Genomic DNA, 23,300 nt, shown 5'->3' with positions numbered 1-23,300 from the left:
CTTGGTTCAAGTATACATCTGCGACTCAACGGCAGCTGAACTTTTTACTAATAGATGTGCTCACGTAAGAAAAATGCGAGTTGAAACAATTTAAGCCCTGTTAGTTAAAGCAAAACCAAAACAAACACTGACCTAAGATATACCGGCAGGTTGAACATAGAGATGAACTAATAAGCTCATATTTATAGTATTTATGTAATGTTAGATATTATAAATAATATTTAAAAGCGAATAATACGGAAGAGAGGGAGGAGGTGAGTGAGGTCTTAGGTTTCATGCATTTGGCAAAGGCCTGCGGCAGGCCTGTGGGTCAGGCACCAGACACCATATGAGGAAAAAAAGGCCATCAAATATGGGTTTTGAAACCAGACATCTTGGATTCCAATCCAGGCCCTGACAGTGGTCACCTGTATGCCTTCTGGCAAGCTGCTCTGAGCCTTGGTTTCTTTATTTGCAAAACAAAGAGATAGGTTTATAAAGTGCTAAGGAAGTGAGAACTACCAACAACTACAACCATCATCACTCTTTATTAGACATTCCTGCCCTTAAGAAGCTCACCCTGCAGAGGCGTGAATGACACATAAGCAACTGGTCATACAGGATAAGACGGCTGGTATCATGTACCAAGTGAGGAGGGTACAGGGCAGAAAACTGTCCACCACTACAGTGCAGGGGAGTCAGGGAGGCATCACACTTAGACTAAAAGGAAGTAGGAGTTTACTGGGCAGACAGCTCCACCCTCGTTTCCTTTGTCTCGCCCTTCTCACTCATCCACACACTCATCCATCGATCCATCCACACATCCATTTATGGAGCACCCAGCTTCTGTCAGATAATGTTTTAGGTGCTGGGACATGGCAGCATGTGTCATGAAGTTGACATTTTAGCAACAGGGGACAGTTAATAGACATGTACACAAATATATAAAAGTTGCAGATTTTGGGGGGAGGGGGGTGAGTGCCAGGAAGAAAACAAAACTGGGCTGCAATACAGAAGATGACCTGGGGTTGGATGGGTGGGGTGGGGGTAATTTCAGCTAGTGTGATGGGGGAGGCCTCTCCAAGGACCAACAGGAAGGTTGAATACTGAGGACACAGACCTGGGGGTGGAATGTTCCAGGCAGGGGAACGGGGAGTACAGACACCCTGAGATGGCAAAGAGTGAATGCTTTCCCACAGGAAGGCAGGTGGGGCCGGAGTGAATGAGGGGGAGACATGCAGGTGACCAGGTTGGGTGTGTGTTTTGGGGGGAGAGGGCGGGACTGCAGGAGTTTAACCACAGAAAGCTATGTAAGCCAAGATAAGGTTTTTTTCAACAGGTTTTCACAATTCTGAGGTTTAAAGTCAAAACAGAAAACCTAGTCAAGTACATTTTTTTTCTCCTTATGCTTTAAAACTCTTTAAAACAACACAAAGGAAGACTGAAAACCTACACCCTCACCCCCCACCCCACCCCGGTCGTTAGGCCCTAAACTTTGTTATGTAAGAACAAACCCCTTCTTTAATCTGTTGCCAGATCCAGATACACTTTGCATCCTAAACAAGCTGCCAAAGCAAAGCACAAAGCTGGGCTTAAACTCTATCGGAGGATGTTCTAAACTTGGCAAAATACATTTCTCTAGCTTTTCAAGTGTGTTTATTTGGACAAGGTATACGGATATAAGCACATATAAGCACGGATGCAAGGAGCCAGCTGCAGAGAACCAAGACAAACCAACGAAATGATTATTTAGCAGTAAGGAGAGATAAAAGCAGTCTGAAGGATAAGCAAACATTTCTGCTTCACCTAATGTTTATGAGCAAAGATCGACCTCAGTGTGAACCCCCAATGCTTAAGAGGCCTCAGTCACATATTTGCCAAAAACATTCTGGGCTTGGCGAACAAGAAAAGCAGCAGTGTTTCTGTCCCCTTTTATGAGGCCCCCTCCTCGCAAGGCCACACCTTAACGGCCTGCAGCTTCAGGCACTGGTTAGGCTTCTGGCTCTTGCAGTCCTACCCAGCGGCCATGCTTAGAAAAATGGAGACAGGGGTCCGTGAATTTCAGCTTTTTCATCGGGCTTCTTTCTCACTATGGCACCTTTACATCCTGTATATTCCAGGCAAGTTCCCATTTGAAGTTGTCTCCTCAAGGACCTGGACGCCCCTGTCCTGATACCTGGTTCAGGAAATGTGGGCTCTTGGAGCAGCACCATCCTGATTTCCCAGTAGACATGCCCAAACCTCTAAGACTTCATACTAGGAAACACAGAGTAAATAAGGGATATTTTCTCATCTGTGATCTCCCAGTGCTTTGTTTTGACGGGATAATTTTCTTAAAAACACGGAGGTTGGGAATGCTTTGTCTCTGGGTCAAATCCTAGGGTTGGTAGGCTCTTTATTTTATTGAATCCATGAGGCAGCTTTGGCATGTGGGGCTTTAACTAGTAGTAGAAGTTTAATTTCTGGGCATCGGGAAGAAAAATTTATAAAGCTTCCTCTCTCCAAATTCTCCAACTTGCAGGCCCACTATCTCTGCACCCTTAAAAGAGTCTTCTGGTAGTACCTTAAGCTTTAAAAGCTGCTTGGATGGGGACAGGATTTGTCCATTTGAAAAAATACACTGGATAAGACACAGGCTGCATGCGAGCTTCTGGGTGGTCTTTCTATAGGAATCATTGATGTTCATTTGTTGATTCATCTACTATTGAGCAACTGATACGGGCAGGCACTGTGCTACACCCTGGGGATAAAATGGACCAGAAATACTAGCAAATGCTGGTGGGTCTTAGGTCTAGTCAATGAGGGGGTGAATTTTAAAAATGAGGAAATGTTTCTAATGGAGCACATGGTATATGATACAATGGTACATCCAGGTAGAGGTAAAAGGAAGGTTGGTTTCACAATCAAACAGAAAACGTAACTCTTTGATAACACCATGGGCCAGTCCAAGAATGGACACCAACAAGTAGGGGCATTTCCCAATATGTTTGGCCAAGGCCAAGTGCCACCCTCTGCCCCAGCTGGGCTTGAGGAGACCCTACCCAGTGACCTGTCTCATCCCATTTGGGTGGCAGTTCCTGGAAGCTATGGCACTAAGTGCAATGTATCATGTTCTTAGAGAAGTACCACGAAAACACAACATATAAAACTTGTTTGTAAGCGAGAACTATTTTATGAGCTCATGAATGTGTACTTATGAAATTTAAAGCTATCACTGGAATATGGGTCCACCAAAAGAAGTAAAGTGGATCTAAGCAAAACTGGCTGGTGCACATGTTTTGTACCAGTATTTGTTTGCTACAACTTCCTTCATCTCATAATCCGTTAACCTTCAAAAACAAACTAGCAGTGGCATATGCTAAAGGTGTAAGAAAAATTTTAAGTGGAAAAAATTCTAGCCCTTGAATTATTATCTGTAAATTGCAAAAAAGGCTGTGACTGTTCCATTTCATTGACAAAATGGGACCCAATTCTTAGAAAATGAGAAAGTTGGAAACCCATTGGTAGAGAGGGGGACAGGAAAACTGAAATGAAAGTACTCAGCTGTAGGCCCCAGAAGAAAAAAACAAATAGGTGTGTCCAGATTTACTCAAAGCTCACAAATCAAAAAAAATCAAAAAAATCTATATTTACAGACCTGATAAGTTGTAGGTAATTATTTGCTTTATGAAATGGGCTATTATATGAGATCTGTTTTTTTTTTTTTTTAATAGTACACCCCTGGGATGTACTTAAGATAGGATTCAACTTAGAGACGTTTGATTGCTATACAACCAAGGCACCATATCAAATCAGGCTGAATAAGGCCCATAAGGGACCCTGACGGGAGAGGCCAGGAGCAGGTGTATATCTAGAATAGCACTTAACCCTTTCTTCCTGCCCAGCCCAAGATGTGATTTCAAACAAAAACCAAGCAAAATAAAAACCAAAATGGTCAAGGCAAAATACTTGTCCTGTTACGGTTCCTTGACTCAGCCACTCTCCCGTGGGGTCTGGTCTCTCCCCTCATAGCCCTCTTTTCCTCATGGGCAGCAGGAGGACTCAAAAGTGTTTTTTCTTTTTTTTTCACAGCAGTGGCTCTCAACCTGGGGGATGGGGGATGGGAGGGTGGCAATTTTGCCCCACAGGGAACATTTGTCAATGTCTGGAGACATTTTTGGTTGTCACAGTTGGGGAGGGAGTGTGCACTGTCATCTTGTGTGTAGAGGCCAGGGATGATGGCGAACACCCCAAAGGACAGTCCTCCACAAAGAAACATCCCAGCCAAAATGTCCTTGCGCCAAGGCTGAGGAACCCTGGCCTACAGGAGGGGAAATCATGACTGTCCCTCTATGGACCTGTGGTGCAAATATCAAGTACTTCATACTTTCCCATCCATTTAAATTAGCTATTATTTAGTTGGAGGGAAAACCCCTCACAGACCTCTGTTGTCATGTGTAGTCAGTCCCTGAACCAGCTGGATAAATCTCTGGTGTAAGGGTTAAACCCATTGACATATGAAAATGCCTAAGCAACCCAGTTGAAAACATTTGGTCAAAACATGCATTCAAATTGCTATACAGAGAGCTTGGCAAAGCCTCACACTCAATCTTAAAAAGCCTTCCAAAAGTAATTTATACCAATGAGCCGTGGCAAATTCACCTACTCTGTAAGTACATCTTGATTCAACAAGCCTTTTGATCCATTACAGAATGGCAACAATTATATTTTAATTAGTTATTTTCACTTACTTGTCAGAACCTGTTTGTATAATCTAAATAACTTCACATCCTCTTAACATTCCACATGAGACTGCCTCAGAGAAAACAGGCTCAATTTTCTTTTAAACCCCCAATCCCAGTTAAGTGATAGATGGAGCAGCTATGGTGACAACACTCCTGCTGGTTTTTGGCTAGACTCACTTTTTTTTTTTTTTTAACTTTCCCAAATCGTAAATCTATTTCTTTCACAGTTGAGATGATTTTTCTTGTCTCATTCCTTTTTTAGTGCTAGCACAGCCTACTTTAAAACTTTTTTTTACTAAAAAAATAAACTTTAGAGCATAGTTTGATTAATAACCAGGTTTTTAGAAAAATTCATTTCTTTACAAAGGCAAGACTCTCTCAATTTCTCTCATTTCCTCCCCAAAGATGGTAAGAGAAGCAACAATCAATCTCTTTTAGCTTGTAGCTGGAACAAAATATGAATAACAAAACATTTTGCTTCCTCATTTTCATTCATGGGGAACTTCATTAAAAAAAAAAAACCTCACACATTTATAGTAACATAAATCTACTCAATTCCCCATGCCATTTTTACTACCAAATCCCCTAAATATGACTCTAAAGTCTTTTCATCTCAAATATAAATTCCACAGAGCTCCACAAACCACAGACAAAACAAAACAAAACAAATCTGGAAACCACACTCTGCTTTCAATCTTGGCTGTAGCAGCCTAAGAAAGCACAAACATTGTTTAAAAGGTCTCTAAACTAGAACTCTCAAATAACCCGCCTTTCCTGCCCTTTACTCTAGTACTGTATCAATGAAGAAAAGCTCCGTAGTTCATTTTGTATCCTAAGAAAAACACAAAGGTTAGGTAAAATGTATTTCAGGCCAGTGTAAGTGGCTTCTGTCGCCGGCATCTGGCAGACCACATCTGGAGGACCCTGGAAAAGGGTAGCGGAGGGAGCCAAGAATTTCATGTCTGCCCTGCAAAGCAAAGGCACCTCGTGCAATGCCGGCTTTACCTGCTGCCAGGGCTCCTTCCACTTCTGTTCCTTGGCTGTGCTCAGCAGGGAACTCCTTGGGGCTTCAAACTCAGCACAGTGGGAAGAGGCTTGCAAACCTCAGCCCCGCCAACTGGGGCTTCCCTGCGCGCCTGGGTTACCTAAGCAGGTTCCTCTCTGCTGATAGGACAGCAAATGTGCCTCTCTCTAGAGATACACACCGGAAAAAAGAGCAGAGTGGGGCAGGCGCTCTCACGCCTCCCTCTCCTCACTGCACCTACCAGTTAAACACACACACACCAGTAACCACAACGGGCTAGTCCATGTTACCAAAAAGGAAGGGGGGTAGGTTTCCTTTCTTTAAGGCGGATTGGGAAAGTACCATTTCTCCACAGTCACTCTCAGTGGTCTGCAGCATAACTCTGACAGTAATTGTCCCCAAAGCAGAGGCTCGAATTGAAGCCAGAGTCTTTTGCTTTTTCAGTTTCTTTCTTGGATTTGAGACGATGCAAAGATGCACAGCTGAGCACAGGTCTCATCTAATAGCTGGCAGCCTTCTCTCCCAAGTCACTGTTTCTGAGACCCGTGTTACGAATATTTTATGGAAGTGTAATAAACTGAGTGCAACTTGATTTTGATTTCCATGTTATTCAAAATTTTCTTATTTTAGAATGTTCGTATTCATAATTTTTCAGGGAAATGTGACACCCAAAAATCTTTGCTCATCAAGCTTCCGTGATTCCTATTGTGAGTATATTTTGTATTGTGCTCTTTTAGTGCAGCAAAAAAATTATTAGATGCCTACATTCCAGATACTTTACACATATTGCCTCATTGTCAACCATCCTGCAGAAAGCCCAGATGGACCAGCAACCAAAGGCGAAGTCACGGGATCTTCATAGATGGGAATGGAGAGGAGCCAGACACCTTCTACCACGACAGCACAGCACCTTTCCATGGACCCTTCCTTAGGACCAGGGCAAGATTCTGTTACAACTGTTGCAAATTTTAACAAGACTGAAGTGATTTAGGGAAATCTGTCATGGAGATTATTTACCCATAAAGATCAGCTAATAGAAAGACCGTTTATGGATGTATGTAATTGCTCTGAACTGGTTTGGAAGCACTCCCAAAACACTGCTCAAACAAATGTACGGTTTTTAACAACAAAACTGTGCTTCTAACATGAAAAGGAAGTGACTGGATTGCACATTATAATAATTACAGGCAGCATCTAAATTTCTGGTGCATTTTTCTCCCGAGGAGTCAAAAGTCTCCAGGAAAGGGCCTTTACTGCACATTTGCAGGGCCAGTTTCTCCAACTGTGATCTGTAGGCTTCTTCCAGCCACCCACACCAGAATCACCCAGAACAGGGTAGCATGTAACATGCAAATGCCCAGCCCCAGTGTGGACCCCCGAACCCGAGTCTCTGGGTGAGCCTGGGAATCCATACTTTAAACACGATATCCAAATGATGCTTATGCCAGTGGACTCAGGTCCGCAGCCTTGGACTGTAACATCCTGGCAGTTAGGGACTGAGCCTTTTGCCTCTGTCATCCCAGAGCTTCGCCTCCTGCTTGGGACATCAGTAGGCAGTCCACTCTCTGACAGAGAAGTAAAGGAGTCCCTGCTTACAAAGGCAACAGGGAAACTCAACTAGGCTCCCAGTCACGTGGCTAGAGTTACGGGAGCGTCCCAATCAAGGTCACTGCTCCTCAGGCTTCATCCTTTTTCTACCCTCCTGTATTTGGAGTCTCGGCTCCTTGTTCAGATTTTATTTAGCCTCTAGGTCTTCCAGGATGGGAAGAAAGAAGATGGTGTGTTTTCAGATTTACCAAGCAAATTCCCAAATTTGTGAGTTTCCCAATGAAAAGGGCCCCACATCACCACCATGTGGAGTCAAGACATTCAAGACTCCTGCCTGCTTGGTCAGTCAGGCCCTGGTGAGCCTTTCTTGTCCATTCATATGGACGTCATTTGGGGCAAGACAGTGAAGAGTAAAGAATCAGAAGGGGGCGGGGAAGCGCCAAAGGGGGGAACACAGATTTCTGTGTGAGACCATGGCAATGTTCTAAAATTGGATTGTGATAATGATTGCACAACTCTGTAAATGTACTAGAGATCATTGAATTGCACCCTTAACCTAGGTGAGTGGTAAGGTATGTAAACAAAGGTGTTACTAATGAAAGTGGCAGCTGGTAAAAATCTGTGCCAAAGGGACTCAGTGCTATTTCTTGCACGTGGAGGGCCCCGGGTGAGCAAGGAAAGAACCGAGACAGATTTGGCGAGCTGTGTTCAAATTCCCCCTCTGAAGTTGGGAAGAGGACTATTTCTTTCTCAGAGTATATTATTTTTACAGTCCAGAGAAGCCAAGAGGCCTCTTTGTCATCATCATTAATACTGATGAAGGCCCTATATGGACAAATGGGCTGGGCATTATATTAAACAATAAAAGAGAATAACATGAATCCTGACACAGATCATACTCGGGTGGATGCAATGCAATAAGGCATTAACAGACAGGAGAAAGGCACGTGGGCATTTACTTCCCAAGCGAGTGAAAGGAAAAGGTATTTAGTAGGGTGGTGAGAATTTATGTCCCCCAAATATATGGACTCTTTAATATTTTGGCTCAAGGCCATGGCAAAAAATTCCAAATGTGAAAAATAATCATTCATTCCCACATCTTTACTTAGCAGCTGTTAGATGCCTGGTAAAAAGTAATAGACAAGTCTTGCTGAAATGATGGTAGATTGAATTTGTGAGCACAAATGCATGTGAATACAGCTCAGCGAGCTAAGAAATTTTCAAGCCAAAGCATCAACATGACTGTAAATATGACTGTTAACTTGTGCATCTGAAATAATCACATGTAATTATACCTGAGAGTAAAAATGACAGGGGTGAGCCTGAATCCTTCATTCAAACAGGAAATCATGAGCACATTCAAAACACTGAACTTTCACAAAATCGGTTTCTTCATTTATAAATGAAGGACATGGAAAAATGTTTCTTGGTGCCCTATTTATTACTTATTATTAAAAAGGAAGGGGGGTAGGTTTCCTTTCTTTAAGGCGGATTGGGAAAGTACCATTTCTCCACAGCCACTTGCAGTTGTCTGCATCATAACTCTGACTAATTGTCCCCAAAGCATATAATAAATTAATATTATTAATTTATTGTTATTAATTAATAAATTATAATAAATTAATATTATTAATTTATTGTTATTAATTAATAAATTATAATAAATTAATAATAAATAAGTAGGGCACCAAGAAACGACTCATTTATTATTATCTGACGTATGCTTTTAAGAGGTAGGTATCATTATCCACAGTTCATAACTGAGGGTGCTGAGGCTCAGAGTTTAGGCAACACACTAGCCAGTTCTCAGCTCCCCATGTAGCTCATGGAATCATATCCTGGTGTGCCTGGCTGTATTGATTCATTCTGCAACCCACACTTCTCTCTCTCCCACCTCCCCTAAGGCCACTTCAAGATCCAAAATTCCAGATTTTATCTCTGTCTCCAAGATGCTTTTGCTGCAGGGCCATGATAGTGTATAAACAGTTTGCATTGGCAAGGCCACTCTGAAGTGTCCTTATGGGGGAAGAATTACTGCACCAGTTCATTTGTGCTGGGCTGGATGGGCACCAGCCCTAACCGTCACTCCTCCTGGCCCGTTGGCAAGCTCTAAGCAGGTCCATCTGCTGGAATTGGCATAACATCCCTCACAAGGTGGGAAACCATGAGGTCCAGGAAGCAAGCACATTCAGGTGGAAAACAGGACAGGACGCAGCCTGCTCCTAGTAGGACAGGCAGCAGGGCAGCATGGTGGCCTGGGGCCAAGGGGACAAAATACCTCCATCTCCCCCGGAACACTGATCATCTCTTGGGCCTTGTGGAAAGTTTTACATCATTACCTAGAGAAAGCTGTGCCCAGAATAGAAGTTGTCCTGGTGATCTTTGGATGGGGCCATTTTTCAATGTGTCCCCCAAGTTAAGTGCTCACTGAAAGAGGTTAAGTGGACAAAAGCACTGGGACAAAACAGAGCTGCGGTAGCTCGAGGTAACCTTGTTTTGTCTGAGTTGTCACGAATCTAGTAGCTAGAGAAGATGGCGTGAGACCCAAAGGGCTGTCCTAATGCCCACCACAGACACAACCCAGTATCCAGGAGAAAGGCCAGGTCTGAGGGTAGAGAGCCACTTGCCTCTCTTGCCACCCACCACTGGCCAGGTGCACAGATCAAAGTGGATGGCAAGTAGTTTCTAATGGGGATGATCTTTCAGATGGAGTATGGGTCCAGGTGAACCCACAAAGCCAGTTTATCTCATAATTAAACTAAAATAATGCTGACCTATAATGGGAAACGTATTTTTTTTTATTTTAAAAATTTACAACCTGGTTGCTTACAAAAATGATTTAAAGTGGAAAATCGCACATGATGAGCATGGAATGAAACCAAACAGCAAAATCAATCACATGTTTAAAATCAAAGGAAAAAAACAAGGTAGTAGGAAAAAAACTGATCGAAGACCTCAATAAAAGCAGCAAATAGAGATAAAATGCCCACGCTCACCTGCCTATAACTACCTACTCCTTAAGATCCAACGCCTACTTCTTTTCTAACAATTGACAAGAAATCTCTTTTAAACCCGAGGCATTTACTGTGTGTGCCTCTTACTTGGCCTTCATACACCGTGGGCCCCCAGTTACCTTCTGTGTACTGAGATACAACTCTCTTTCTGCTCCACCAAAAGGTCATGAATACTACCTTGGAATTCCCTGAAGGGCACCTCTGTAGGGCAGGTGAGGCACCTCAGAATCGATCACTTAGAAGAAGGGATATAATCATTTCCTTTAGGTTTGCAGGGGTAAAAGAAGATCTGAACCGAGTCAGGAATGGGAGCAGGTAGGGGACAGCAGGAAGGAAAGCGATTGGTGCTCTGGGCCCATGAGAAAGCAGACACATGAGCCCCTTTGAGACCCAGGATGTGCTGGGTCCTGGAGAGTAGAAAGGACAACTCTGAGGGGTCATCACTTCTGTGTCCAGAACAGTGGCCAGACCAGGAAATCTATCCCTTCAGTGTGCTCGGCAATAACTTGTCTAGGCAGGCTGTCTCTCTGCTGTGGGGTCCTACTTATTTCTAAAGGTCAATACCATCACTGAGAATCACCGTTAGGCTCAAGATGCTGCAATAGCTTTGGGCACTCCTGAGCCCTTGGAGTGGGGGGGGGGGGACCCTGAACACTACAGAGGGTGTAGTTTTAGCCTTGGCTACCCTATTACTTTTAGAAATGCATGCCTTATCTATCTGAGAACAAGTCCTAAATCTTACATTTTCTTCTGTGGCCCCCAATGTTGGGCCACAAGCATTTGCTCTGTGCTACTGGTTAGTTTGTCTGGAAGCGTCCCATTGCAACACTTAGTTCAATTGTCACCCCCTCCTCCCCATCTCATTAGCAATCAGCTAAACTCTCTGAAGTTAAATAATTAATTATTAATAACACTGAAATAATTAATAACACTGAAAAACTTCTCTAGCTTCTAGATTCTTTTAAACTCAAAATACAAACTCTTTTCACAATGTCATTTCCGGAGAAGGAAGCCCTTCCATTTGGCCTGGCAGGAAATGGGGTGATTTTTCATAAATACCGAATCTTTACTGCCTGTGAACAGTCTTCTGTTACTCTGGCAACATATTTTCTCTTGTCATTAATGTAGGAGAAAGTGTCTAACATTGGATGAATCAGACAGATTTTCCTCAAGTCATTTTGTACCAATGTGCTTATGTGCTGCTGGGCCAATTCCCAATCTGCTAATGATGAAGGGGACAAAATATGAGCACCAGGCTATTCTTTGCAAATAAAATGTTGCAATGAACACATCATGAACCCTGTGTTGAATTTAAACGTTGGTTCACTTTCCCACACTGGGAATATTTTAGATTAATCAAGTCACACGCTATGATGAAGAGCACAGTTCTGAGCAATGGCAACCTGTGGCCATGCAAGAGCATGAAAGTTTAAATGCCCACAAGGCAGGCACCTGGCATACAATCTTGCATTAAGACATTTACTGACTTGAATCCCACCGTTGTTCTTTACCCACTTTCTTATACCTAATAAGTTAAACTGTCAAAGACTGGAAGGAAGGAGAGGAGAGGGAGAGAGGGGAGGGACGTAACCGGCTACTCATTATATCAGCGGCTTTGCATGCCTTTTTTTTTCAAATCCTGCAGCCCTATGAGGTAATGATTAGTATTCTCATTTTAAAGATGAGGAAACAGAGAATGACAGGATTACAATGATCGCCTTGTATATCAATCTCTGCATAGATAGATTTGTATATATGGATGTACATATATATTTGAGACGTAATCCACATTATAAAACTCACCCTTTTAAAGGGCACAATTCAGTGGGTTTGTTCGTATATTCACAGAGTTGTACCATTACCACTATCTAATTTTATAACATTTTCATCACCCCAAAAGAAACCAATACCATTAACAGTCATTTCCCCCTTCCACAGCCCCTGGCAACCACTAATCTATTTTCCTGTCACGATAGGTTGGCCTAGGCTAGACATTTTATATAAATGGAATCATATGTGGTCTTTTGTAATTAGTTTCTTTCACTTAGCATAATATTTTCATGGTTCATCCATGTTCTAGCCTGTATCAGTACTTCATTCCTTTTTAAGGCTGAATAATAGTCCATTGTATAGATAGACCATATCTGGCTTAACTCCTTTTTAAAATTAGTCCATTTCTACAGTTTATTGTTAAGCTACAGTTTTAAATTAGGAAAGGTGACTGGTATCCCTATATGTCCCTGCTTCACAAAATCTACTAGACTGTCACTGGGCTGGGGAGAGTCCTCGATTACAGCTCTGTGAAGAAAGTGTGCTCCTTACTCTGGGACAGCATCATCCATCTACCATATTCTCTAAGGACCACGCCAGGGGCCCTTGGGAAGCCCACGCTGATTGAAGGAGAAAAGACGGTATGAGGCATGACTGCATGGTCATACAATAGGCTCTCCCAGCAGTGTCACGGGTGAAAAGGAAACCAAACAAGCAGCAAATATTTCTTGTCCTGAAAAGAGATATAACAGGGCCACTAAGGAGGTAGGCTTTCTCCATGGCACCAGGAATGGGAAATTTTGGTCCTTCAGTAAGCTATTTGGGGAGGCAATTACTTGTTTTCAGCAATGATTACTGCCAGGTAGATCGTGAAGTAGTGTGTGAGTGTGTGAGAGTGTGAGTGTGTGTGTGTGTGTGTGTGTGTGTGTGTGTGTCTATCTTCTGAGAACTGAGAGATCTGACTTCCCATCATGGTTCTAGAACTAATTAACCCCCAAGTCTCTGGCACTCTGTCGCATTATCTGTAAACGAGGTCGGTAGGAAAGGCCTTGACCACTTTATAGGCCTGTTGTGTGAATTAAATATTTATGAGATCCTTTGAAAATGTTAAAAATATTATATTATACAAGAGCAGGAGATTGTAGTGGTTCATTGTCCACTAGGACACAGACCATCTCAACCATTACTACTAAGATGACTTGATTCTTTTCTCTTCCCTGATCCTCCAAAATATTTGGCTCCACAGTTAAGTGGAAGAAGACATGAATTCCTCTGAGCAGTGAGAGTGGGAAGAACACAATTCATTTTCTGCGTGAACATGAGTTGTTATTCTTGCTTTGCATGCATATGATATTCCACAACATAAGAAAGGTGGGATGGCATTTCAGCCTGTCTTTTGCAAACGACATCTTCGATGGTGACAGAAAGATTACATGCCATGCAAATGCCTTGGGATAACCTCTGTTTCCCCTCACTAGACAGAACACGTTTGCCCAGGACAAGACCTGCTTGCTGCTTATGGCTATTACCACATAACATGCTCAAAATACCTACAGCAAAAAGAAGGAAGGGAACGGGGCCTCCAATTCATAACGTGAGCTAGTTTCACAGGGAACATCATCAGGATTTGCCCCTGGGCTTGATGAAAAAGCAGTTCTAGTCAAAAAGTAAAACAAAGCCACCTGTTTTTTTTCAATCCTTCAGAGAACCAAGGAAAAGGATTTGGTGGCATCATGTTGTGATTCTGTTTCCTACACTGCAGGAGTTCAGCAGGAGGGGGTCTAAAGCGAGTCCAAATCTTGTCTTTTTGTCCATTGTTTTCAAGTCAACAGATACAGACAGGGTGTGTTGCCCCTGTAGGTATGAATGGAAAGGCATCAGAGGGGCAGGATTTGCCACCGGCTACATTGAGGTGTCTCTATCCTGTCGTGTGGTATACGTATTGTTACAGAGACCATCACACCTTCCTCCCCAGAGAGCACAGCGGCACAGTAAATATCACACCACATAACGACGTGTGCTGCTAGCCTTTTTGAAAAACAGGATTGATTTCTTGGGTGTGGTGAGGTGAGGAGGAAGGGAAAGAGAAAGCCTATGAGACCGAGCGAGAGAAGCATTCTTCCTTGTCTGTAAGAATGCAGACAGTGCAACTTTCCTTTGTCTCCGGGAGAGGACTCACAGGAGGACAGCTCCAGCCTGCAGTCGGGCAGGTGCCTGCTCAGGGCGGCACCACTGCAGCGGAGCGGGCTCTCTGGGGAGCCAGTGGATGAGAACATTTGTCTTGAAGGAATCAGTGGAGTGCTGAGTAAACACAGAGCCCCTGGGCGGCAGCAGGGAGGGAATTGTGCAAGAGAACAGCCAAGCTGAGAGAAATCCGCCCTGGGTCTGCGGAGAGAACAGCTCAAGACTAGGGGAGCGGACACGGGACACCCCATTTTCCTTTACCCTCAAGACTTCTGCCTCCAGTGTGACATCTGCTTTGCTTTTCTGTGCTGCCTTCATTTTGGAAATATTGGCAGGCAACAGTCTGTGTCCAGGAAAGGAAGTCAGTGGGAGTCAAAGATCTCCTAGGACCATCCACTGAAGATGGAAGAAATTCATATCAAAGGGATGCCCCCTGATGTCTACTGACATCTGTGACCTGAGTCTCAAGTCTCAGGAGCTTCCGGTACCATTAGGCAGCTAAAGCAGAAGGGGGAGAGGGGCAGGGGAGTAAGGGAGGGCGACAAAAGTTGTTTCAGAGAAGAGTTCAGAGGTGGAGAAGGAGAGAGAAGGCTGTCGGAAAACTCGAATACCTCACACTAATTTGCTCCTGGACTTCTCAATTACGAGACATGTTGTAAAACTCTTCAGAACACTCCTGAATTTACAAGTTCATTAGCACAAGCTTTTAAAGATGTGCCATTTATAGGAGGATCTCTCTAAAAAGAGAATATTGTTGTTAAAAACCAAAAGGACGCTAATGGTAAATAAAGCTTCAATTTGAGTGTATGCTATGTGCTGGTGTTACTGCCAGTTTCTAAATGGTCTCTCAAGAGAGATCTGCTGGCTGTGATCCCTTAGCTCTAAGACATGAGAATTACGGAATTCACATCCTTGGAGCCAAAGAGATTGGAGGAGTCCAGTGGTCCATGGCTTGGATTTACATACATATTTTTAATGCTTGTATTTAAGGAAAAGCTGAGGCTCAAAGAAATTGCGAGCGTTACCAAGGGCAGCCAGCTGTGAGTTCCAGAGCCACGGGGATCAGAGCAGATCCCTCATTCTCTTATCGTCTGGAGCCCTTTTCATTGAAACACATGAAGGTTTTCCTCCCCATCCTTTGGGGACAATGTGATAGGGTTTATGAGTATTAAGGAATAACAGAGGGAAATAGGCGTTTTCGATCAGGGTAGAGTTGCAGAGTTTACTTGTGAAATGGGGATAGTCTGAGAGGCTGAATGACCTTTCCAAAATTACTCAGGCATTGGTGCTGTGTCTGCAGTGTCTTGCTCATCACCCAGTGACTTTCCCCCTTCTCAAAGCTCCCTCAGGTGTCTGGGGGCATCTCAGGTGACACCGCACCCAGAGAAACGTCCTTAGGGCACCTCTGATGCTTGGTTCAATTAAAACCACACTGGAGCTCCAGCCCTCACTGGGATGATATCTGTGCAAGTCACCAGGCTGACTGCAGTAGGCTGAATGTGGACCCCAAATGATACATGACAAGTGTCCTCACAGAAAGGCAGAGGGAGGATTGACACGGACAGAAGGGAAGGCCATGTGATGACAGAGGCAGAGGTCAGCGTTTTGCATCCACAGCCACCAGAAGCTGGGAGGAGCAAGGAAGGGCTCTCTCCTGGAGCCTTGGAGGGAGCATGGCCCGCTGACACCTGGATTTTGGACTTCTGGCCTTTAGAAGTGTGAGAGAAGAAATTTCTGTTGTTTTAGGCCACCACTCTCACAGCAGGCACAGGAAACGGATACATTTACCATCTCTATGGATAAAATAAATCAAGAAACGAAAACACACAAAGATCATAGAATGGATAAGCAAAATGTATATCTATACAAGGGAATATCATTCAGCCGTAAAAAAGGAGATTCTGACACATGTTACAACATGGATGAACTTTGAGGACGTTAGGCTAAGTGCAATAATGCAGTCACAAAAAGACAGATATTGTATGATTCCACTTATATGAGATTCCACTTGGAATTATCAAATTTGTAGAGATGGAAATTCATAGTAATTTCCAGGGGCTGGGGGGAGAGGGGAATGGGGAGTTGTTATTTAATGAGCATAGAGTTTCAGTTTTATAAGATGTAAACAGTCATGGAGATGGATGGTGGTGACAGTTGTATAACATTATGACTATATTTAATACACTGAACTGTTCACTTAGGATGGCTAAAATGGTAAATTTTATATTATGTGTATTTTAGCACAATAACAAAATACTGTAAGCAAGAAGGACAGTATTTATAATAAATCTGCAATCATAATGTTTCTCCAACAATGGGGTCAAAGAACGAAAGGCAGAGAGGAGGAAGGTGGACCTTGTGGAGCTCAGTCCTGACTGATACCGGAAACCAAGCCAAACTGGCCCCCGAGCCGCACATGCCAGGGTACTAACCCTGCCCGACATTTTTCTAGATCACACACCCATCTGAGGAGGGCACCATGACCACTGGGTGGAGATTCAATCTACCTAGAACCCTGGTGCAAACTGCTCCCAGAAGTCCCAGCTCTGAAGGCCGTGTGGAAAGTGTCCACGCCTTCAACCTTACAAATGGCCCCCGAAGAAACCTGCAGCCAATCTGCTGAGGGCCCTGCCGTCGCAGTGAACACGGAAATACTCGGGCCTCTGTAAGTAAGCAGATGTGTCTTCAAAACGGCATGTTCTTGGACCCAGTTTTACTTTAGCTATTCCTTCCCACAGCTGTTGAACTAAATCTGAAGGTAATCAACACCCCTCGACCCAAGCCCTTTGCCTCCCCGACTCATTCTGGGGAACGCAGTTCCATATGTGGACTGAGGAGACAGCTATTTTGATCCTCGCCTTCTGCAAACGTGGCCGCCTCAGAGCCGGGAGCCGTGTTCAGTTCCTTCCCACATCTCTTCCTACAGCCAAACATCTGGAAAATGGTTCTGGTGCTTCCTTATTATTGTTTTAAAATGAAATTTCCCAATTGCTCCCAACTCAACAGGTTTATTTCAGTCCGATGCGGCAGATCAAACTGGGGAAAGCTGTGGGCCCCCCTCAGGACTCCTCCTGACTGTTCGAGGGCTCCGTGGAGGGACAGGCAGGGGAGCTGCCACTGTACTTTGAGTCTTGTGACAGGGCAGCTGGACTTCAAACTACCCTTTGGGTGGGTCACATCCATTTTCCCCAGTAGCTTTCCTGGGATGTGCTCCCCCCGGTCCAGAAACCCAGCCCTGATGTACACTTGGGCTGACAATGAACACTTTTTGGAAGGCCGTGAAAACGCCTCCTCCCACACTGATGGTGTGTGTGCAGGGTGGGGGCCCCTCTCAGGCTGCAGGGCGGCCGTAGTCCCCTGACTGGCCTCCCGGTCTCCCCCCTTCACTCCTTTCCCAAGCATTAAAAAGAAATTTTTGGTGAAATTCACATAACATAAAATCTACCATTTTAAAGCAAATAATTTCGAGGTATCTGGGGCATTCACAACGTGGTGCATTCACCACTTCCGTGTAGATCTAAAACATTTTCATCACCCCAATTGGGTACCAACAGGAAGTCACTCCCCATTTCTCCCTCTCTAGGCAACCTCCAACCTGCTTTCCATCTCTATGGATTTGCCTATTCTGAAAATTTCATCTAAATGGGATCTTACAGTATGTGGCCTTTTGTATCTGGCTTCTTCCACTTAGCATGATGTTTTCAAGGTTCATCCACATTGCAGCACGTGTCAGAATTCCTTCCTTTTAAAGGCTGAATAATATTCCATTGTCTGTATATACTATGTTCTGTTTATCCATTCACCTATGGACACTTGGGTTGTTCCCACCTGGCTATTGTGAACTGCTGCTATGAACATGGTTGTACACGTATGTCAGTGCTCCCTTCCATTCTTTATGCAACAATCTGATCCAATCACATGACGCTCCAGCTACTGTCACCTCAATGGCTTCCCACTACTCAGGATAAAGAGCAAACGCCTGAAGGTGACTTTCCAGGTCCTCTCGCTCGACCCGTCCCTACTCCTGCAGCATCATCTCACACACCTGCGCTCCTGCCCAACTGACCTTCTGTGCCTTGCTGGTGCTGTGCTTCTCCTCACCTGGGTCTCTGCATACGCTGGTCCCTCATCCTGGAACTCCCTTCCCCTGGGGAAGAGGCAAGTGCATTGACAATGCTTCCTTATCTCCCAAATCCAATTAGCTGCTTTTGGAAGGCTGTGAAAATGCCTCCTCCACACTGATGGTAGGTCCTAGCACAGAGCCCACCATGCTTTGTATTGTGGACAGAAAGGCATCACAGCTCTTGCTGTGAGATGAGGAGGGCTACGCTGGATCTTGTGTGAAATCCCATGGAAGCTGCCAGAGGCACCTGGGGGGCCTCTGGGATTCAAGTCCTGTGTCTCTGAAACACACCCTGCTGGGAAGTTTGAATGTGATCATGTGGATTCAGTGCCCTGGTTCTGCTGAAGTGACGTGACAAGCTGCAGGACCAGTCAGTTGCCTTCCCAGTAGCTGTGTGTCCTGACTCACCTCTGCTCGGTACTCATGCTCCACCCTGAAATGTAGGATGGCTCTGAGGCAATCTTTACTTTTTCAGTCAGAATTGGTCAACACCCCACAGGCCTGTGAGAAGTGGGGCAGTGACTCTGGACTCCCCACTCCCCCAAACCCCCCCCCATAATTCCACAGATGGCCTCCAGCTCAAGGTAGCTATGCTCAGCCCAGAGGTTCCAGAAGCAGTTGGGACCACTGCTCAGAAGCAGGAACTAAGCTGACTGGGGTGAGGCAGTCACACCTGAACTTGACAGGCTTCGAGCTTGCTCAGCCTGGGCCACACAGGATGTGGATTTCTAAGGGTGGGGAAGTCCACGCCTTCACCTTTCAGCCACCTTCTTTTCTCAGCTTCAGTTCTGAGCCTCTGCTCCCTGAGTCTGTACACTTTCACACACGCACACGTACGCATCAGAGCACACACCGTGCTCACTCCCATGTATACATGCACATGTACTCACACAGACACGCGGCTCTCGCCAGCTCTTCATTTCCTCTTTTCTAACTTCCAAAAATAAAAACAGTCTAAATAACCCCCTTTTCCACATAATAGCCCCTTTATTATTATTTTTTCCCTTCAAATTCTCCATCATTCCAATTTCCACATGAACATTTAGTAGAAACTGCCTGTGAAGACAGGACAACACGTTAATTCTCTAAGAGATTTGTCACCTGCAACTACTTTCTTTCCCCCATCGATGAGAAAAAGATGGGAAAAATGGCAAAAGAGACTGTTATGTGTTTCTGGGGCCTCTGAGGAAAAGGACGGTGGCTTTGAGAGAAGCCCGTCTGTCACTTACCTCCAGGACTTTGCCTGTGATAAACTGCTGACAGGCTTCACATTTCACCCCAAACAGCCCCTGGTAGTCCTTTTCGCAATACGGAGCGCCGTCCCTACAAGACAAAAGTGTTCAGTCCTGAGAGGGGGCCTCGGGGTCGGGAAGACCCTGCAACCACACTTCTCTGACCCTTTCCCACAGGATGGCAGTAGAACGTCTTTCTCGCTCACGCAGGCTTCACAGGCCTGGCAGTCTAGTCAGACATGGTTAAAACCCACGCAACCAAATGAACCAGAGAGAACACTGTCGTTCTCCAGGCTTAACTCAAAAGGAAACCGTTCAAACCATTTTCTCCAGGCTACGTAACAAAACAAAACAAAAACAAACACAAAAAACTGTATTTCATTTACTCCAGTTATCATCCAGCCCAGCGTCTGACTCTAACGTTAAAGAATCCATTACTTGGAGGGATGCTTTGTGTTTTAGTCCCAACAGGCTCAGAGCCCAGGACCCTGTGTTTTTTGGGTGGGTGAAGGAGGGGGGTGGGGTCTACAAATATGTTTAAGCCCTGGAAGGAGGACAAAGGTTTACTAGTTCCAAACAGAGAAAAAAAACATTAGTGAAGGGAAAATTACTAAATGCTTCATCGGTTACGACATATAGCATAACATTACATCAGCTTTGTTAATTGTTAAATTAGGCAATGATTAACATTTCATTACGTTTCTAATAGGCAAACTACGGCAGAAGAATAAAATTCTTTGCAAGTTTTATAGCCAGAAGTTCTTATTGGTTGTGGGATTCATTATGTCCCATGGGGTGGGGTGTGGCCCCCAGAGCAGGGCTATGGGGGGGGGGCAGCTCTCAAGGTCCCAGCCACACTTACTTGCTGATGTATTCCCCGGTGAGGACCTTCCCGCAGGACTTGCATTTAAAGCATCCCAAGTGCCACTGCTTTTCCAGAGCCAGCAACGCCTGCCCGTTCTTGATGTCTCGTCCACAACCAGCACAGTCTGGAAAAAAGCAGCAGCCAGCAGTTACTATGTTTGTGTTGCTAAATGCAAGCACTCAGGCTAGCGCTGAACCCCTGTGTACACCCACTGCACACTCACTAACTATTTACTTAAGCACCATTTCTTTCCGCTCTCTTGCCCTGCACAAAATCTTTTCCAGCAGTCTCGCAGGCCCCATCCTCACACAGCACGGAAACTTCATGAACCACAGTGGGTCCAAGGGAATGGATGTCCTTCATCTGTACGTCCTTGGGGGTTATTTAAATACCCTCTGAGCTCCAGCTGGCCCAGAGAATATTTAATTAGAGTGTCTTAGCTGTGATTTTCAGAATGCTCACACAGGCCTTTATTAACTGAGGACACATGGGAGTCGCGAAGCTGGATGCCTCACTTAACACTGTATATGTGATTCCTGGAAGGCGGCCCACGAGTCTCATTTTTGTACACAGGACTCCACTTCCTTCTCAGCCTAAACCCGGCTTTTGAAGATGATTTGCAATCATCAACTCAATGGCTCTTAACGCCTTAGCTTCTATATTCTTGAATCTTCCCTAAAATTAGTCAGCACAAGCCCAAATCCGATAAAACTTCCATCCAGAGAGGGCTCACAATTCTTCTGGTTGTCTCCCTTGCTGTGGTTTGTTAAGCAAATTTGACATCATCATTTTCTTCTTTTTTCTTTTCAAACTATATAAATGTGTTTGTGGTGATCTCTGGTCTGTGGGTATTAACATAGCACTTTAGACCCAGCAATTTCATATCTCAGATTTTATTCTACAAATAAATTTGCAAAAGACGGTGTCCCTGAAGTATACATATACACTTTCTGCAGAATTTCTGTAACAAAACTGAAAATAGCCTACATGGTGATTGATGAGGGACTAGTTATTTATAGTATACTCAATAATGGAATAGTATGTGCTGTTAAAAAGAATAAGGTAGATTTGTGGGTGGATATGGAAAGATGCCCAAAATAGAGTAAGTAAAAAGAGCAAGCTGGAGAACAGTATGCATAGTATAAGCTCACTAGTAGAAAATAGTAAAAAAAAGAAAGAAGGGGGGTATGTTTGCACACATGCTTGTGTATGAATAGAACATTTCTTTGAAAACATGAGAACTCTTACAATACTTTCCTCTGAAGGAAGACTTTACTTTTACTTCACATCCTCTGTGTCGTTCAAATTTTTTGTTTTGCCATGAGAATATAAAAAATGAGTAAATAAATATTTATAAATATTTATATCTGCTATATAAGTTATGGCTATTGCATATCAGAATTTCTTTAAGTATAGCCCATTATAAGCTGAGAGGGTATCATGTGGTCGCAAAGCATTACATATTTTTTTAAAAGCTCGGGTCTAAATATATTCCAACATCTCACCAAAAATCTTATACAGGGGATCGCATACCTAGTAGTTCTCTATAAATATAACAATAGAAGGCCACAATATTTGTTCATAAACACAATTTTTAGAGGTTAGGAGCACAGAATGCATGTAAGATGAATTGACAGGTTTTAATCCAAGTTGAACGCAAATTTGTCTTTATTAGTCTGCTTAGATCATGCCCACTAGATGGCAGTAAAGATTTAAAATAATAAGGAAGATGCTGGTTGATAGAATTTTTTTAATGCAGAAAATAAAATTTAGAGATGGCTTTTCCATTCTGAAGACAGTTGGGTTCAGAGAGGTTGGCATAGCTGTTCAAGGTCTCCTCTGGTACAGAGGTGAGGTCCAGGGAGATGAAAGGCTTGTGAATGGTAAGAACATGGGCTTTGCGATCAGGAGGATTTGGAGACTAACATGGGTCAGTTACTTTCTCTGAACCCTAAATACTATGTTTCTGGGCTCTTAATGCCCAGATAACCCAGAGCTCTAAAAGCAGCTGAGACACAATTTAGGAGCGGTAATGACCTCTCTGGTCTTCTGCACTGAGGGCTTTCAATGAACCAGGTACTGTGTGGTTATAGAGGTGGTACCATTTCTTCTTCACAGTCAGTTAGCCATAGTGCTTTGCAGTCTGGGAACCTCTGACTCACAGGTGGTGTCCTGTACTTCTCAGACCCTCTGCACTCTGCAATGTCCTTTGGAGGGCAGATGTTCAGCAACTGATTTTAATAATGGTGTCCAGAAAAGCATTCACCAAATGCTGACTGCCTAGCGCAAGCTAGCCAGTAAGGCTGGCCTGGAAGAAGAGGCTGGCATGGGCTCCTGCTTCCCGACCCTTAAGACATATATCAAACAAGTCAACAAAGACCACCTCCTGGAAAGTAGAATACTGGCCCACATCAGCTGATGCAAAGTGTTCTGGTGCATTCCACAGAGGCTACCCATTCCTCTCTGGACAAAACCATATTCTGCACTTAAGGCTGGTGTCATGCTGGGGAAAGTGGAAAAAGAACGCAGACAAAGGTTTGTGCTGGATGGTTCACTCCTCTGTGCTCACTCCAACTGACTCCTTTATAAAGAACAACATGTCCTATTCTTTATCTTCATGGTTTTCAGCTGTTGAGAAAATTGTTTCCACATCACAGAAGCAGCTGCTGATAAATATAGAAAGCTGGTGATTGGCACTGGAATTATTGCCAAAGTCAGGAATAGGTGAATATGGAGCAGGGTCAAGGAAATCAAACCCTCTAGCAACTAGCCAACATTCTACCATGGACAAAAAATCACCAGTGTGAGGGAAGGAAAACAACAACAACAAATGTGAA

At 44.1% G+C, this 23,300-nt stretch overlaps 1 protein-coding gene across 33 annotated transcripts in view; it reads right to left on the bottom strand.

Annotated features, from left to right (window-relative positions):
• The window catches only part of ABLIM1 (actin binding LIM protein 1), a 280,514-nt gene that overhangs the window by 70,267 nt on the left and 186,947 nt on the right, over positions 1–23,300 (bottom strand). For all 33 annotated transcript variants that reach the window (XR_012498406.1, XR_012498407.1, XR_012498412.1 and 30 more), the window contains 2 exons: positions 20,461–20,587; positions 19,596–19,689 (listed from right to left, as the gene is read on the bottom strand). Coding sequence is in view for 17 of the 33 variants with exons in the window: in XM_074339011.1 (XP_074195112.1) it covers positions 19,596–19,689; positions 20,461–20,587 (221 nt within the window). In the remaining 16 variants the exon portion in view is untranslated. The remainder of the gene's footprint in view (positions 1–19,595; positions 19,690–20,460; positions 20,588–23,300) is intronic.

The sequence above is a fragment of the Rhinolophus sinicus genome, linkage group LG07 (genome assembly GCF_036562045.2).
Source record: "Rhinolophus sinicus isolate RSC01 linkage group LG07, ASM3656204v1, whole genome shotgun sequence".
NCBI classification, from domain to species: domain Eukaryota; kingdom Metazoa; phylum Chordata; class Mammalia; order Chiroptera; family Rhinolophidae; genus Rhinolophus; species Rhinolophus sinicus.
The sequence above is the reverse complement of the archived record's forward strand: the minus strand, read 5'-3'. Positions and strand labels throughout refer to the sequence as shown.